Below are 18,522 nucleotides of genomic sequence, written 5' to 3'. Positions count from 1 at the left end.
CCCGTCAAAGTTGAAATTCCGCGCGCGCGTCAATGGCGATAAACAGTGCAACAATGCCAAAAAAACCGCCAATTTTGAATCCGATTTTACTCGTCAGGATGGACGATGACCCCCCATTTTTTTTACATATTCTGAAAGCTGATGAGTTGTACATGTCATTTCATGGGTTGGCAATGCTGGAAAAATGATGAAAAGATATCAAATTTCTTAATAAAATTAAAAAAGTAAATTTTCAAAATGACGTCATTGAATTTTAAGTTCACTCAAGCATATCTCACTTATTCTTTTGTTGATTTTCATCAAATTTCAATATGTTGTAGCTTATTAAATGGTCTTTCAGTCATATAATAACATTTTGATTGGATTACGGCATCACCTCGTAAAAAGGGATTGAAAGTAACATTGTCAAATTTGACCAGTTTACGTGTTATCTCTATGGGAGTGCAGTTTTTCTGGAAATGAAAACTGACATGACTATCTTTATCGAACACTAGCTCACTTATGCTTCGGTGAATTTCTCCCAGATTTTAGTATGTTGTAGCTGAGACTTTGGGCTATCGTAAATGTGCCCTTCGTTTTTTCATACGGAGTCGGCATCACGTCCAAAAACTTGGTTGAAATTAAAGCTTATCTTCAATGTATTGAAATATGTCTTTGTTTCTGCAACTTTCTTTGCAATAACTCAAGAAAAACATACCCTATCACCACCATATTTTGCACATGTTTAGTTCATGTCACGTACATTATTTCACAAAATAACAACTACTTGATCAGACACCATCTTGGCAATGTAAATTAGGGTCAAAGGTCATAAATGTTTTATCCTGTATCTTACTGAATACATGTCCTATCTTTACCATATTTTGCACACGTAAAGACCATGTTACAAGGATCATTTCACAAAATAACAACTTTTTGCTCAGATGCCATCTTGTTTGTGCAAAGTGGGGTCAAAGGTCATATGTACTTCTTCCTGTATCTTCGTTATGACGTGTTATCTCTATGGGAAGGAATTTTTCTAGATGTGAAAATTGACATGATTGTCTTTATCGACGACTAGCTCACTAACCCTTCGGTGAATTTCTTCCAGATTTTAGTATGTTGTAGCCAATTTAATATTCTTTAAGTTTTGTTCATCAAAGATTTAATCGGATGATGTCTTCACCTCGTGAAAACGAATATAATGTAACCTTGTAAAATTTGAACAGTTTACGTGTTATCTCTATGGGAGGGAATTTTTCTGGAAACAAAAATTGACATGACGGTCTTTATCGAGCACTAGCTCACTTACTCTTCGGTGAATTTCTCCCAGATTTTAATATGTTGTAGCTGAGACTTTGGGCTATCGTTATTATTGCTCCATCTTTTCATTCGACGCCGAGATCACGTCAAAAAACTTGGTTGAAATCAAACTTATCTTCGATGTATTGAGATATTTCTTTCTTTCTGCAACTTTCTCTGCAATAACTCAGGAAAAACAGCCCCTATCATCCCCATATTTTGCACATGTTTAGTTTATATCACGTACATTATTTCATAAAATAACAACTACTTAATCAGACACCATCTTGGGTATGTAAATTAGGGTCAAAGGTCATAAATGTTTCAACCTGTATCTTGGTGAATACATGTCCTATCTTTCCCATATTTCGCACACGCAAAGACCATGTTACAAGAATCATTTCACAAAATAACCGCTTTTTGCTCAGATGCCATCTTGGCTGTGCAAAGTTGGGTCAATGGTCAAATATACTTCATTCTGTATCTTCGTTATAGTGTGTACCGAATTTGGTACCAAAGATTGCAGACCTGACTCTCTTTTCTAAATGAGAATCCAAATATCACACGGCCAATGTCTCTAAACAAGGATGAAACCTATATGGTCACGCCTATTGCGATCAGGACTCGAATCATTGATTTAAAAAAAATCGGATCACCTAATTTGTCAGTCTTGACAAATTCCGAGTCTAGTTAGGTGATCCGAGTATCCTCTCGGATCACCTTCTGTATCTGTACGGATTCTTTGGGTGTTCTTCTTCTTTTTCTTCTTCTTTATTTCTCCTCAAAAGTTGTGTATCGATTAGCTCAGAAAGTGCTCTTCCTATCAATTTCAAATTTATACCATATATGTATCATGTCCCAAAGACGACAAATTTTATAAAAGCATAGTGATCAGTCGACCGTGACGTCACTATGACGTCATTATATGAAAACACATTTTCATTCATATCTCATTAATGGAATAGAATTTTGCAATGAAATTTACGTCAAATACATTTCAATTTATGCGCATTTTACTCATATTCTCAGAATTCATATTTATCTTAAAACACGCGCGTACGCGCGCGTTGAAATATTTGTATGCTCAGATCGAGCTCAAAATTTTTTTGCACACGTTTCAGACCATTTGGAGCATTTTTTGAAAAATTGAAAAAATTGGACGGACGCGTACGCGCGCGCACATATACGCACGCACAGCTCATATGTAATAGAAATTCCCCGCTTTTTCACACTTATCGGATGCCTGAAATGTCAAGGAATATTTCTACCAAGTTTCAAGTCAATCCGACTCAATATGACGTCATACGGGCCCGTCAAAGTTGAAATTCCGCGCGCGCGTCAATGGCGATATACAGTGCAACTATGCCAAAAAACCGCCAATTTTCAATCCGATTTTACTCGTCAAGATGAACGGTGACCCCCCATTTTTCTGACATATTTTGAAAGCTGATGAGTTGAACATGTCATTTCATGGGTTGGCAATGCTGAAAAACTGATTACAAGACATCGAATTTCTTAATAAAGTAAAAAAAGTAAATTTTCAAAATGACGTCATCAAATTTCAAGTTCACTCAAGCTTATCTCACTTATTCTTTTGTTGATTTTCATCCAAATTTCAATATGTTGTAGCTTATTAAATGTTCTTTCATTCATAAAATAACAACATTTTGATTGGATGACGGCATCACCGCGTAAAAAGGGATTGAAAGTAACATTGTCAAATTTGACCAGTTTACGTGTTATCTCTATGGGAGTGCAGTTTTTCTGGAAATGAAAACTGACATGACTATCTTTATCGAGCACTAGCTCACTTATGCTTCGGTGAATTTCTCCCATATTTTAGTATGTTGTAGCTGAGACTTTGGGCTATCGCAAGTGTGCCCTTTGTTTTTTCATACGGAGTCGGCATCACTTCCAAAAACTTGGTTGAAATTAAAGCTTATCTTCGATGTATTGAAATATTTCTTTCTTTCTGCAACTTTCTTTGCAATAACTCAAGAAAAACATACCCTATCACCACCATATTTTGCACATGTTTAGTTCATGTCACGTACATTATTTCATAAAATAACAACTACTTTATCAGACGCCATCTTGGGTATGTAAATTAGGGTCAAAGGTCATAAATGTTTCATCCTGTATCTTGGTAAATACATGTCTTATCTTTCCCATATTTTGCACACGTAAAGACCATGTTACAAGGATCATTTCACAAAATAACCACTTTTTGCTCAGATGCCATCTTCTCTGTGCAAAGTGGGGTCAAAGGTCATGTGTACTTCTTTCTTTATCTTCGTTGTGACGTGCTATGTCTATGGGAGGGGATTTCTCTAGATGTGAAAATTGACATGATTGTCTTTATCGAGCACTAACTCACTTACCCTTCGGTGAATTCCTTCCAGATTTTAATATGTTGTAGCTGAAACTTTGCGCTATCGTACGCGTGCCCTTTGTCTTCAAATGGTGTCGGGATCACGTCCAAAAACGTGGTTGAAATTAAAGCTTATCTTCGATGTATTTTCATATTTCTTTCTTTTTCCAACTTTCTTTGCAATAACTCAAGAAAAACAGCCCCTATGACCCCCATATTTTGCACATATTTAGTTCATGTTACGTACATTATTTCATAAAATAACAACAACTTGATCAGACACCATCTTGTGTATGTAAATTAGGGTCAAAGGTCATAAATGTTTCATCCTGTATCTTGGTGAATACATGTCTTATCTTTCCCATATTTTGCACACGCAAAGACCATGTTACAAGAATCATTTCACAAAATAACTACTTTTTGCTCAGATGCCATCTTGGGGGTGCAAAGTGGGGTCAAAGGTCAAATATACTTCATTCTGTATCTTCGATAGTGTATACGGAATTCGGTACCCAAGATGGCAGGTCTGACTCCCTTTTCTAAATGAGAATCCAAATCTCACACGGCCAATGTCTCTAAACACAGATGAAACCTATATGGTCATGCCTATTGCGATCAGGACTCGAATCATTGATTAAAAAAAATCGGATCACCTAATTTGTCAGTCTTGACAAATTCCGAGTCTAGTTCTTCTTCTTTCTTTATTTCTGGACAAAATTTGTGTATCGATTAGCTCAGAAAGTGTTCTTCCTATCAATGTCAAAATTATACCATTTTATGTATCATGTCCCAAAGACGACGGGTCAAATAAAATCATAGTGATCAGTCGACCGTGACGTCACTATGACGTCATTATATGAAAACACATTTTCATTCATATCTCATTAATGGAATGGAGTTTTTCAATGAAATTTACGTCACATATATTTCAAATTATGCGAATTCTACTCATATTCTCAAAATTCATATTTTCTCTTAAAACGTGCGCGTACGCGCGCGTAGAAATATTTGTATGCTCAAATCGAGCTCAAAATTTTTTTGCACACGTTTCAGACCATTTGGAGCATTTTTTGAAAAATTGAAAAAATTGGACGGACGCGTACGCGCGCGCATATATACGCACGCACAGCTCATATGCAATAGAAATTTCCCGTTTTTTCACACTTATCGGATGCCTGAAATGTCAAGGAATATTTCTACCAAGTTTCAAGTCAATCCGACTCAATATGACGTCATACAGACCCGTCAAAGTTGAAATTCCGCGCGCGCGTCAATGGCGATATACAGTCCAACAATGCCAAAAAACCGCCAATTTCAAATCCGATTTTACTCGTCAGGATGGACGGTGACCCCCCATTTTCTTTACATATTCTGAAAGCTGATGAGTTGTACATGTCATTTCATGGGTTGACGATGCTGAAAAAATGATTAAAAGATATCAAATTTCTTAATAAAGTAAAAAAAGTAAATTTTCAAAATGACGTCATCAAATTTTAAGTTCATTCGAGCGTATCTCACTAATCCTTTGCCAATTTTCACCTAGATTTCAGTATGTTGTAGCTTATTAAATGCTCTTTCGGTAATATAATAACAACATTTTGATTGGATGACGGCATCATCTCGTAAAAATGGATTAAAAGTAACATTGTTAAATTTGACCAGTTTACGTGTTATCTCTATGGGAGTGCAGTTTTTCTGGAAATGAAAACTGACATGACTATCTTTATCGAGCACTAGCTCACTTATGCTTCGGTGAATTTCTCCCATATTTTAGTATGTTGTAGCTGAGACTTTGGGCTATCGTAAGTGTGCCCTTCGTTTTTTCATACGGAGTCGGCATCATGCCCAAAAACTTGGTTGAAATTAAAGCTTATCTTCCATGTATTTTCATATTCCTTTCTTTCTGCAACTTTCTTTGCAATAACTCAAGAAAAACAAGCTCTATCAGCCCAATATTTTGCACATGTTTAGTTTATGTCACGTACATTATTTCATAAAATAACAACTACTTGATCGGACACCTTCTTGGGTATGTAAATTAGGGTCAAAGGTCAAAAATGTTTCATCCTGTATCTTGGTGAATACATGTCTTATCTTTCCCATATTTTGCATACGTAAAGAACATGTTACAAGAATCATTTCACAAAATAACCACTTTTTGCTCAGACGCCATCTTGTCTGTGCAAAGTAGGGTCAAAGGTCATATGTACTTCTTTCTTTATCTTCATTATCACGTGTTATCTCTGTGGGAGGGAATTTTTCTAGATGTGAAAATTGACATGATTGTCTTTATCGACGACTAACTCAATTACCCTTTGGTGAATTTCTTCCAGATTTTAGTATGTTGTAGCCAATGTAATACTCTTTAAGTTTTGTTCAATCAAAGTTTTAATCGGATGATGTCTTCACCTCGTGAAATTAGATATAATGTAACCTTGTCAAATTTAACCAGTTTACGTGTTATCTCTATGGGAGGGAATTTTTCTGGAAATGAAAATTGACATGACGGTCTTTATCGAACACTAGCTCACTTACTCTTCTGTGAATTTCTCCCAGATTTTAATATGTTGTAGCTCAGACTTTGGGCTATCGTGACTATACCCTCCATTTTTTCATACGACGCCGAGATCACGTCAAGAAACTTGGTTGAAATCAAACTTATCTTCGATGTATTGAGATATTTCTTTCTTTCTACAACTTTCTTTGCAATAACTCAAGAAAAACAGCCCCTATCACGCCCATATTTTGCACATGTTTAGTTCATGTCACGTACATTATTTCATAAAATAACAACTACTTGATCAGACACCATCTTGGGTATGTAAATTAGGGTCAAAGGTCATAAATGTTTCAACCTGTATCTTGGTGAATACATGTCCTATCTTTCCCATATTTTGCACACGTAAAGACCATGTTACAAGGATCATTTCACAAAATAACCACTTTTTGCTCAGATGCCATCTTGGCTGTGCAAAGTTGGGTCAATGGTCAAATGTACTTCATTCTGTATCTTCGTTATAGTTTATACCAGGGAGGTACCTCCCTGGTTTATACCGAATTTGGTACCAAAGATGGTAGACCTCACTCTCTTTTCTAAATGAGAATCCAAATATAACACGGCCAATGTCTCTAAACACAGATAAAATCTATATGGTCATGCCTATTGCGATCAGGACTCGAATCATTGATTAAAAAAAAAAATCGGATCACCTAATTTGTCAGTCTTGACAAATTCCGAGTCTAGTTTTACTTTGTTTTTGGATATCTCAGCTATTCAAAACCGATTTTCATCAAATAAACTTAGAATGGTGTGCTCTGTACTATTTGACAAATCCTCTCTTAATATCTCGCAAAAAGTTAAAAGCCCAATCCTCATCTCCACCAATACTTTACCATCCTTTTGAATTTTGGAACGCCCCATCCCCTCCCCCCCCCCTCTTCTCCCACCTCCTCCATCCCTTAAAATTCAGGAACTCCCCTCCCCCTTCTTCCACCTCCCCCCCCCCCCCCACGGTTCCATGACATTACTCCCATGAAATATGTGCACGGTAAGCCAAGCATAAACTCTGCCCACAAACATAACCCTAATCGTAATGTTCATCCTCAAATCAAGCTAAACGTAAGAGCCTATCACAACCCTACCGTAACCGTAATTCCTCGGAGAAAATAAGACCGGAACAATACATATCGAGGGAGAAAAATGTCATGTCAACCCCCCCCCCCCTCCACCACCACCACCATCGCTACCCTCAAGATATACCACTTATACTTCGTAGTGCATTTTACACCAATGCCAATAGCCATAGGCGACTAATGTTGGTGCCCGAAGGATTGATGTTTGTGTATAAATGGTGATCCCTATCCGTTTATGTAGCACGAATAAAAGAAATCGCACCTGACCCAAACTAGGACCCAAACTAACCCAAACTAGGAAATTTTGGTAAGGTAAGATAATCGCGAGCCGACCCCGAATGTGGCTTAACACATACGCAGACTGGTCCCCGACCACGAGCAACCAAAAATCTATGGCAACAATCTCGACAACCAATCGGCGACCAAACCCTAATGTTTTGATAGGCGACTGGTCGCCGACCGGTTGCCGACCGGCAGGTGACTGGTTGCCCACAAAGTGCCGACCGTTTGCACATTTTGACGACAGGATAGAGAGAGCTTTGCGAAAACATCGCTAAAATGAAATAACAAGAACACAGCAAAAAACACACACACACACACACACACACACACACACACACACACACACACACACACCTAATGATGAAAAGGTGGCTGCTCGCAGAAAGGTGTGCAAATTGTTGACAACTGGTCGGCGACTTTATGAAAACTGAAGAAGATCGGTTGATGAATTTCGTTTGGGACTCGGCAATTAACAAGGTGTAGGACTGCTCAGAAGTACTAATAGCAGTCACGCGATAAACCAGCATGGTTCCACCCATAACAGAGAAGAAATGACAAAAAAAAAGGAAGAAACAAAAGTAAAGTAAACGCTGCATGAATGACAGATTTCCTTTTGTTATAATAGCTTATACTGCATTGAGTTCTGGAGGCCATCCTATTTCTACATTTTTAATTTGGAACAACCCCCAACGAAGGACATTTTCTTTTATCACGAATGTCTTACAATATGTACAGCACTAATCTTAATCTTAGTCTTAATTTCTCTCGCAGTCGACGCGGGCAAACGTGAGCATCAGTCTATGAATGTCATTGATCTCTCTATATAAGAGGTCGCTCCAAAAGAGATCAGTAGTGAATGTGCGAGATTTTAGCAACGATTTGAATCAGGGGGATATTACACCTTCTAAGATAAGGAAATGGTTAATCAAACATTTTGAGTGTTAACTTCAATACTTGGGTGTTGAATTTAAGTCACAAAAGGTTCGCGGAGTGACAGCATTTGAAGAGGAAATCCACCCAAAAAAATGAATATTTTTCAAAAGCAATAGAAAAATATTCCCTATGCAGAACGATATAAAAAAGATAAAAATCGGATAAGAAATAAGGAAGATATGACATATTGAAATTTCACATTTTTCCCAGAAAACACTAATTTCTTGGCCATAGTCCTTATGAATATTCAAATCATCAAGTTGATGATGTCATGCTCCCACAATTTCTTATTCATTTTATATACAGGAATAACAAAAATCTCACATTTTCAGCTGTATACATACAGTGACATAACACTTGTCTTAAAACCACCCAAAATGAAAAAAAAGGAACAAATGTTAACTCAGTCTGATATATCATGGTATGGGAACATGCTTTACCTGCATTAGCTAAAAAGAAAAATCATTTTCCGAGTTTCATTTGTAACAAACATGAACAATTGTGAGAATATTAAATCATCAACTCGCTCATTTGAATATTCATAAGGACTGGTTAAGAAATGTTCCCCCCCCCAAAAAAAAAAAAAAAAAATAAGAAAGGGAATTTCAAAATGTCGTATATCTCCCCTATTTCTTATCTGATTTTTTTTTTTGTTTTTTTCATCGTATCATTCTGTAGGGAATATTTTTCTCTTTCTTTTGAAGTTTAGGGTGGATTTCTTCTTCAAAATGTTGGATTTATCATTTCTTTTTGTTAAAAGTGTAATTTCGTTTCGCACGCCTACGCGCACACCCATATGCACACTCACACAACGAACAGACACCTGCGTATATTTCTTCAATACATGCATCCATGTTGTCTATTCTACAGTCCATTTGAAGATAATACATTCAACTGTATCATTCGCTCAACGTAATATAGACACGAATAACCAATCATGTTTGACGTCTCACTATAGATGCAAAGTGAAATTTTGCGTGATAGAAAATTAGGATTGATAAATACGTGCATATATATATATATATATATATATATATATATATATATATATATATCTATATATCTATATATATATATAAAGTATATATATATATATATATATATATATATATATATATATATATAATATATATACATGCATAGGATATGTATGTAGGCCTATAGCTTTCTACATGAACATAGTATACAAACATTATTTTTAGTCACAGTATACAAGTTTATCAACAGGAAAGAAATGGTTTATTATTTTCATCGCATATTTCTTTTTTTTAACAGCGCATATTTTCACATCAGAAGATAACACAGAATGATGATGCATTAAAGTAACCTGACAATCAAAGAAGTCCCCACAAATAATATTACGAATGGACTCCCATGTAAAAGATTCAGACTACTTGTGTTAAAGTCAACAGTAAAATAATGTGACAGAAAATCTTGGCACTTAATACGAAGCATACTTTTTCAAAATAGATTGATGAGCACTTGTTCTATACACTTAAAGAAAGACAGTTAGAAAAACAAAGTTTGTGGATATTCAAAGGTGAATGGATAGTAGATGATAAGGGTGTAAAATCACACCTCCTTGCATGTTACCTGAATTATTGATCATATAATGGGATATCGATTTTTCCTACACTAATTTCATAACCCCTTCCCCAATAGACGTTAAATCTTAAAATAACATAGTACAAGTATAACCAAAAGATATTAGTATACCGAGCATACCGAGCAATATAGACATTGACAACTTGAATGAGTGATGAAAGTAAGAACACGGGAAGAGACAATAATGATCAGTTGATGGGAAAAATAACTCCATCTCCCTCTCTTTCTGAGTCTTTATCTGTCTGTCTGTCCGTCTGTCTGTCTGTCTGCTTGCCTGTCTTGTCTGTCTGACTATCTTGTTTACTCCTGTCGGGTATTGGTATTAGTAATCTATTGCGTTACACACTGAACATGCTGAAACGGCAGAATCTCAGAGACAGGAATTATGGAAGTTATTATTAAACAGACGCTAATATGATTGCAATTTTTTAAAATCATTTTTCCTTGCATTTACGTCCACACTCCTGTCATAAAGCGAAAGATAGCCAGCAGGTCAGCAGTAAAGTCAAAATATTTTATTTTTCTACTTGAACTCTGCACACAAACATGCCTTGTCAGCAGTATCTACAAAGGCATAATTATACATAATAGTGGTCTTTTACGTTCGCACGAGGAAGCGAGATGCTTACTCAGCACTCTTTGAGAGATCATTCTTCAGGAGGTGCAGAATTAAATTTGGAATTAAAAAAAAAATCCACAATTTTCAAGATTAATATCTTTTCATTTCTGTTTATGATATGTCATACACAGATCATAATTTATATCTAGTATTTGCTCCAAGCACAATTATTGCTATTGGAAGTACTTACTGTCAAGGGCTGAATTTCCACAATTCGCACCTCCACTACCAAGTTCTCCCTATTTAACACACACTTTGGCCCTCATAACAACCTGGCTCAAAGATCAAGGATGTATTCTACCCATAATCACAACTTATCAGGGTTGACATTCTCTCGAGCTAGACAGATTAGCTTGACCTTGTCAACAACACCCAATAAACATTATTTGATTTCGATGTGACATGATTGCAAAGGCTATGAAAACTTGATTACTCTTGCATTTTCAGCGTAAGTGTATTCCATCATGCAAGCTCATTATTTTTTTTAATTAATTTTTCAAGCAAAGAGCAAGCCACTTTAAAGTTGATCACCTTACGGTTGTTTACATTGTGAATGTGCAAATCCTGAAAAGCGGATTCGTCATTGATAATATCCCTTATTGCAAACGTGGCATGTCTTGGATGGTAAGCAAAGCATTCGTTGCTGGCCTTTTACACTGTCCCTTTAAAAGCTACAGTGTAGAACTGGTTGAGGTGAGGATTCAGCTTCTAACTTTTTGTCAGATATTTAGAAACCACATCATGAAATGTTAAAGAGCATACAATAAATCCTACAACGAATACAAAATTTGGTGAAAATCGGGTTTGAAATGGCTGAAACATCCCAAAAAAAAAAGTATTTAAAAAAAGGGTGATCCTAATAAGAGATGGGTTCCATCTTTTATTAGAATAGCTTTGTTTTGGATATCTCAGCCATTTCAAAACCAATTTTCTTCAAATAAACTTCGAATTCCCCTTAGAAATGTATATACATGCTCTTCCGTATTTCATAAAAGGTTTCTCATTATCTCAATAATCATCATCACAAAAAGAACAAGAACCCCCCCCCAAAAAAAACACAAACAAACAAACAAACAAACAAACATTGGAAGCCTGAAGCCCCATCTCAACCGAAGCTCTACCATCCCTTTAACAATTTGGGAGATCAAAGTTCCAAGGGTTCAAGGCATATACTGAAAATCTGCCTGTCAGCAGTAACAACCATCGCCTGTCATATCTTTTTGCTCTGCAAACAGGACTGGACAAACAATATTGTCTCGAAGAATTTGAGTGATTACATTGCGAGAGTAGATTGAATATTTGTATTTCCTTTCCTCTGGATAAGAGTGGATGTCAGTGTGAAAAAAAAAAAAAAAATGTTTAGGGCCGACCTCAGAAGTGCCTGTTGGCAATTAAAGGACTAGAGTTTGACTGCCAAATTGCTATCATGCATTCTTACTCGAGGCACATTTCATATTCACATAGACACACACACACATACACACACACACACACACACACACACACACGCACGCACACGTACACAATCGGGGAAGAGCCAATTGTACGCTTTGCTACACTATTACTCTAAGACACAATTGAAATGACATCTTCACACTCCAATACTGAACATCCATACGTCACAGAGGTCAAAGGTTAGACCACAACATCAGATCATAGGAACAGAAACCCACTCTATTCAACCCTGTGCACAGAACAGAATAATAAATTGCTAAGCAACTTTTCTAAAAGATACAGAAAAGGACAAACAAAGGATGCTTTTTATTTTGGCCAAGTGCAATGGGTATAAACAGGTTTCTTTCAATCTCAAAGCTAACCATACGCACACCCAGAGCTTTTGTTAATAACATAATCACAATTTTTCCACACACTAGTCAGTATGTGCAGCTTTTCACATGATATATACCATAACTTGAGTAAAAAAAAAATGCAAGATTTAGGCTGCTCTTACACAGCACATTCATTCATCTTAATCAGCATTGCAATCTCTTGGTCATGAAAGTCATATTATTACATTTTTGATAATAGGTAGTTCTGAGTTCATCTTTATCACATCCACCAACCACATACAACAAATTCCTCCTAAAACAGCTGCAAACTTATCCATGGGAGCCACATTCTTTTTAAAATAAAATGAAAAAGTGACATAAAATGACATGGTCATTTAACTCTTTATACGCCATCGTGTCAACCCCTTGTGTGCCACATTTTTCTTAGATGGCAATGTATAGTCATGCTTTGGGAAAATGTTATGTTGTTAAAATCTATGAAACTAAGTTCCGAGACAAACATTCAAGTTTTGAGACAAACATTTTTTCGTTTTGACTATCCCCTCTAATGCACACATACACATTAAGGTAACGGAAAAGGTTTTAAATTATGTATTTGGAGAGTTTTAGAAACAAACATTGCCAAAAATCTATAGCAATTCATTGGTCAAATAAAATTTATGCCTGCAACATCTGATCGGTCAGTTGCCACTTGAAGTCTTGTGCATATACGTAGGCCCTACGTAAGGCACAGTAAAAAAAAAAATTCTATCACAAAATCAAATACATCTCTTTTTTTCTCTCACACAAACTCAGCATGCAGCATTTAACCTTAAATCTCACACAGGTATTCACCCCATCAGCTGCATGTTTGCTGAAGGACAAAGAGGGCGCTATTTGGACTTGGTTGGTGTCAAACACATGCACAAATATTCCAAATTAGTAGAGAGAGAGAAAAAAAAAAGAACTATACAATTCTATGTATATTGTCAGCTGAGAACCAGAAGGGTGCATTAATTTTGCATTCTAGGATTTGAGCATAATTATAAACAAAATAATCAATATCCATGAAATGAAAAATTTGTTTAATCAAAAGTGGGTAGATTTAGAAGCATTGTTAAAAATACTGAGTAGTTTTTAATTTTTAAACATTTTACTGAAAAATGAAAATAATTTAAAATTGGCAACATTATCCAGAGGAGATCGAGCTCTTCACCATGATAGAAAAAACTCAATTTGCCCCAAAACTGTGATAAAGCCCTTCTGGTTCTCATCCAGTGACATACACTTTTTCTTTGTTTGACGCTGCCATGATTCTTAACCCACTGAAGACAAGTGCTAAGTACACTCCGGCACGTATCTGGAGGATGCGTGTGTTATAGCAAAACCAGCCTGACCACAATACATTAATGTGGTTGACCTAGGTCTCAGCAGTTGCATGTCATATGAAAAGCTGTATTTGCATGCAGATACATAATTATATATCATCGCTGGGGTGACAAGACCTTGAATTTCAAACACTGATGAAGTCACATTTTTAAATTTATTGTCAGATAATCGGTTCAGTAATGTCCAGTCAAAATCCTAACTGTCTTACCCCCCAAAATGAAACCACAGTGGTATGTCAAAGGAAAGGCGATCCCATTTGTTTGGCACTTTGGCTGATATGTTTTCCCACTCTCCTGAACTTTTGACATTTTTTGAGATACGAGGTTATGTCGCCCCATTGCAGCGACTTGGAATCAGTCTTCTCCGGATTATGCACATCATAAATTATATACATTCCCTGCACGGCACTAGCATGCAGCAGGTCACTTCCGTCCCTCATTCTGGAAACTCCAGGGGACACAAAGCAATTTATGTGTTCTTCTGGGGAATCTTGGTAATGACCTGCAAAAATAATCAGACAAAAATGAAACTTATCAACAAACAAACTAACAAACAAACAAACAAACAAACAAACACGAAAGAATGCAATAGTTTATAAACTGAAAAAGTATGAGGCCGACTGTATTCATATAAATCCAGGGAAAGACTTTGGGGGGCGGGGGGAGGGGGGGGGGGACGTCATCACATCATCATTGTTTTGTTGTTTGTTTCATATACTGCCATAGAGACTATCTAGCAGTATTATGCATTTCTAAGTATTGCATATTATCGTCATTATTATAATTTCATAAAATGTTGTAAATTACACAAGCCTGAGATTCAAATGTGTGATTTCAAAGGGCTTGAAGTTGATTTAAACCTCATTTTGCAGGTTCAAATTGGCAGAAAGGAAGTATGAGTTCAACAAACAGGACATTAGACATGAAGGTGTCATCAGGACAAGTTGACTTCTTACTGCAAAATTTAAAACAAGCAAGCCAGTAATAATAGTACATGAATGAATGCAACAGTACTGCAAAAAAGAAAAAAAGAAAAAAGGAAGATCATGTGAGATTGTATATGAAGGGAAATAAATGCATCATTCAAAGAGTATAATGTTGTTGCTGTTTTGAAGAAAGAAGAGAAAGAGAGAAAAATATATGAATACTATTATATTCAAAGAGTATATAGTAAAGAAATGTTGAATAGCTAACTTGACCTTGCAGGAATGCATAAAAATATCAACATCATACTTGGTCTTCTATAAAAATTTACATGCTATGCTTCTCTTGTGAATTCCTCTTTTCCAAAATAGAGTTAAAAGATAAAATTGTATTTGCTTGCTTATTTATTTATTTATTTATTGAAATACAAACTTGATATTACTATAATTGTATCCAAGTTTTTTGAAGCTTGTGTGATTCAAAATTCCTTAAAATGTTCTGTACTCATGTAAGCATTATGTATAATACTTTGTATTATTTTATGTGGAAATAAAATCATTTGAATTTGAAAACCAACAAATGAAATAAATCCTTTCTCGAAGGACTCTCACCGTCTTGACTTCTGTGTATGCCTCAAGTCCGTACTCCCCAAGCTCCCGTCCACTGCCCGACAGCTTGTAGCCACCAAAAGGAGCCTGGGCTCCGAAGACATCGTAGCAGTTAACGCTGTATTTGAAGGGAAAATATGAAAAAAAAAATGAAGAGTCTGGTGTGAAATGGGTTTAGTGCTATTTTTCTATTCAAAAGTAAGTCTGTCTTAAGACAGAGCAAAACAAAACCTTTCCAGTAATACCTCACTTGCCACACGACAAAGAATATTATTGGAGTTATAATTAAAGATATCCCATCTCCTTTGTTTTTTAGTCACTTCAATTGTAATATCTCAAATTAACATGAATGAATGAACTTGTTTTGTGATCAGACTCTTCAAACACATCTATCTGCTAACCCGTTTAGGACGGACTGATTTTGCTACAACACGCATAGACACCTGCCCGAGTATACTCGGGACTCGTCCTCAACGGGTTAAAAAAATAACTAGCTTGCAAACCTTATCACAGATTCAGTTTGATGAATAAGCATTAAAAGCACCTTGGAAATATTTAACATACAGTATTTCAAATATAATACATGTATTAGTATTACCTTGTTATTACTGCAGCAAGAACTTAACAAATGTGCTTTTCAGACAAATTAATTAAATGGGGAAATGAACTTACTAGACAGTGCCAGCTCGGAAGCTGTTAGAGATGTACAAAGCCTTGTCAATATCCTTGGTGAAGACAGAAGCAGCGAGACCATAGGGATTATTGTTAGCTCGCTCAATGGCCTCATCGATTTGGCTGAACTTGAGTATCTGCTGCACAGGTCCAAAAATCTGCAATTTACATTACAAAAAAAAAATGTCATGTGTAAGATATTTAAATTTTAATTATATCAGAAAGATTTTAATGTGTTTGCAGTTTAGCTTCGAAAGCTCACAGGGGAATCCCATCCTGATAGTATGTTGCTTTGTATGAAAACAGAAAAAAAATCAGAGAAGTAGATGAGTGAAAAATGGGGAACAAAAGTCAGACACACAAAAAAGAAATGAAGTGCTTAAGTTAAGAGTCATGTTGCCATGTTTTTATTTTTGACTTTCTTCACAACTTTTTTGTTAGCTTTCCTGCATCTTGAGATACCAAATTTGTGATGCTCAGGCACCAGTTACGAAGTTACGCATAAATAATGTCCATACCAGTTGCACCAAAAGTTGCTCAAAAATGTGATTTCATGTACAATTTCAACCCAAATTGTGCTTTCAGTAAAATTTCATAAAAACATGGTTATTTTTGCTCTGTCATCTACCTAAATAGCTCGGTCTAGTTAGGCTTAAAGGGGCATTCCAGACAACTTTCATAATTTGCCATCATTGAGTACATAAATCAACAGCTCCATGTATAGATTTGTGGAATTTATTGTGGTCCTTGAGCAGAGAAATCAATACTCTGAAAAACCCAAAACAAATAACACTGAATAGGGATGATGACATAGGAGCCTCACATATTTCAGAAATGTAGCAATGTAATTCCATTACAATACTACATGCTAAACAAGTTCACCTGTGTAGAATTTATGCATGCTTTCTTCTTTTGTTGTGCTTCCTTGAGCCCCAACTCATGCATTCTTATTGTGAGGCTGCCATGTCATCATCCTTGTTTACTGTCATTTGCAGTGAATTTTGAAAACATTCTCATTCCTCATCCAAATAGCTTTAAATTCTGAAACTATGTACCCAGTTAAACCAATTCACAGTTGTTCATATGTAAAATTTTGAAAATCATCTGGAGGTTTCCTTTAAGGTGAGCATAGAAATTTGCATTTCAATTATCAGTAGCAAGACTAAAATAGCCCCAATAGTAAAATGCATGCCCATCTCCAGTTACAAGAATAAACCTCTACGAGTTAAAGAAAAGAACTAAGACACATTTTTCTCCTCCCTTTTCAGAAATTCATCCAGAGGAATTCTTGTATGCTTCCCCTAATTCCCTACCTCTTCCTGGGCAATCTTCATGTTGTCCGTCACGTCACCGAAGACAGTCGGCTGGACGTAGAATCCCCGGTCACCTGCCCTCTGACCACCGGACAGGAGCTTGGCCCCCTCGGCCTGACCGCTCTGGATGTAACCCATGATCTTGTCAAACTGCTCTTGGTCAACCTACGTGAGGCCATTCCAAATGAGATTTCAGAGGATACTTGAACAACAGATCAAGAAATTTAAAGCAGTAAACTAATTTCAGAGAACATTAAGATGGGGGGTGGGGTGGCTCCAAGATCTCTTGTCTATTCAGAGAAAAACATTATGCCACTTTGTGGTAACTGTGTAAAAAGGATTGCGTGGCCATGAAAAGGGGGAAGTTATTCCCATCTACAAGCAAGCAACATTTCCAAGATATCATACCTGGTAACTCATATTTGTACGATTTCTTGCTGTTTTTATCACTGATCAATGGAAGTTTGCTAAAATGAATACTGAGTGAGTTGTGAGGATTTCCATCATTTTATACAGAGTAGGTTTTTCTTTCGTTCTTTTTTATGGTGTTTTTAAATATGCATGACATGCTTTAGGAAGTAACTTTGGCATACTAATAGTTTTTCATCATCTAAGACATCCATATGTTACATTCACTTGCCAAATAGATCCTCTTCATGTATAATATTTTTCTTTTCTATATTACAGACACTTATGGCAGCAACAATGGCAACAGTAGCAACATGCAGCCACAGCATGAGATAAGAGGCAAGATTGGTCCCACCAACCTGTGGTCCCTGCTCCATAGTTGGATCAAACGGGTTCCCGACGGTCCTCTGCTTTGCCCTCTCAGCCGACCGCTCCACAAACTCGTCGTAGATGTCGTCCTCCACGAAGGTCCGCGAGCCGGCGCAGCAACACTGTCCCATGTTGAAGAAGAGGGCGAAGTGACTCTGTTCCACAGCATAGTCCACTGTTGAGACAGGCAAGGGTTCAAAGGTTAAATGCATGTATGGATATATATATAACATATAACTCTTACTTCTTGGCTCAAAGTCAAATGCAAATATGTCTACAATTATAACATCTCTTCTCGGTTCACGAAGTGAAGAAGTCTTTAAACAATCACCAAGAAAACATCTTTT

The 18,522-nt window shown here is 36.4% G+C and overlaps 1 protein-coding gene across 1 annotated transcript in view; it reads right to left on the bottom strand.

Moving 5' to 3' along the window:
• Positions 1-12,456: 12,456 nt before the first annotated feature.
• Positions 12,457-18,522, bottom strand: part of LOC140245307 (aldehyde dehydrogenase, mitochondrial-like) — a 44,170-nt gene continuing 38,104 nt past the window's right edge. Inside the window, exons 10-14 of the mRNA XM_072324892.1 lie at positions 18,166-18,350; positions 17,399-17,563; positions 16,086-16,243; positions 15,417-15,531; positions 12,457-14,383 (exon numbers count right to left, since the gene is read on the bottom strand). Of these exons, the coding sequence (XP_072180993.1) occupies positions 14,351-14,383; positions 15,417-15,531; positions 16,086-16,243; positions 17,399-17,563; positions 18,166-18,350 (656 nt within the window). The 3' untranslated portion in view covers positions 12,457-14,350. The remainder of the gene's footprint in view (positions 14,384-15,416; positions 15,532-16,085; positions 16,244-17,398; positions 17,564-18,165; positions 18,351-18,522) is intronic.

Source organism: Diadema setosum, chromosome 22 (assembly GCF_964275005.1).
Source record: "Diadema setosum chromosome 22, eeDiaSeto1, whole genome shotgun sequence".
Classification (NCBI taxonomy): domain Eukaryota; kingdom Metazoa; phylum Echinodermata; class Echinoidea; order Diadematoida; family Diadematidae; genus Diadema; species Diadema setosum.
This window is presented reverse-complemented; position numbering and strand designations above follow the sequence as displayed.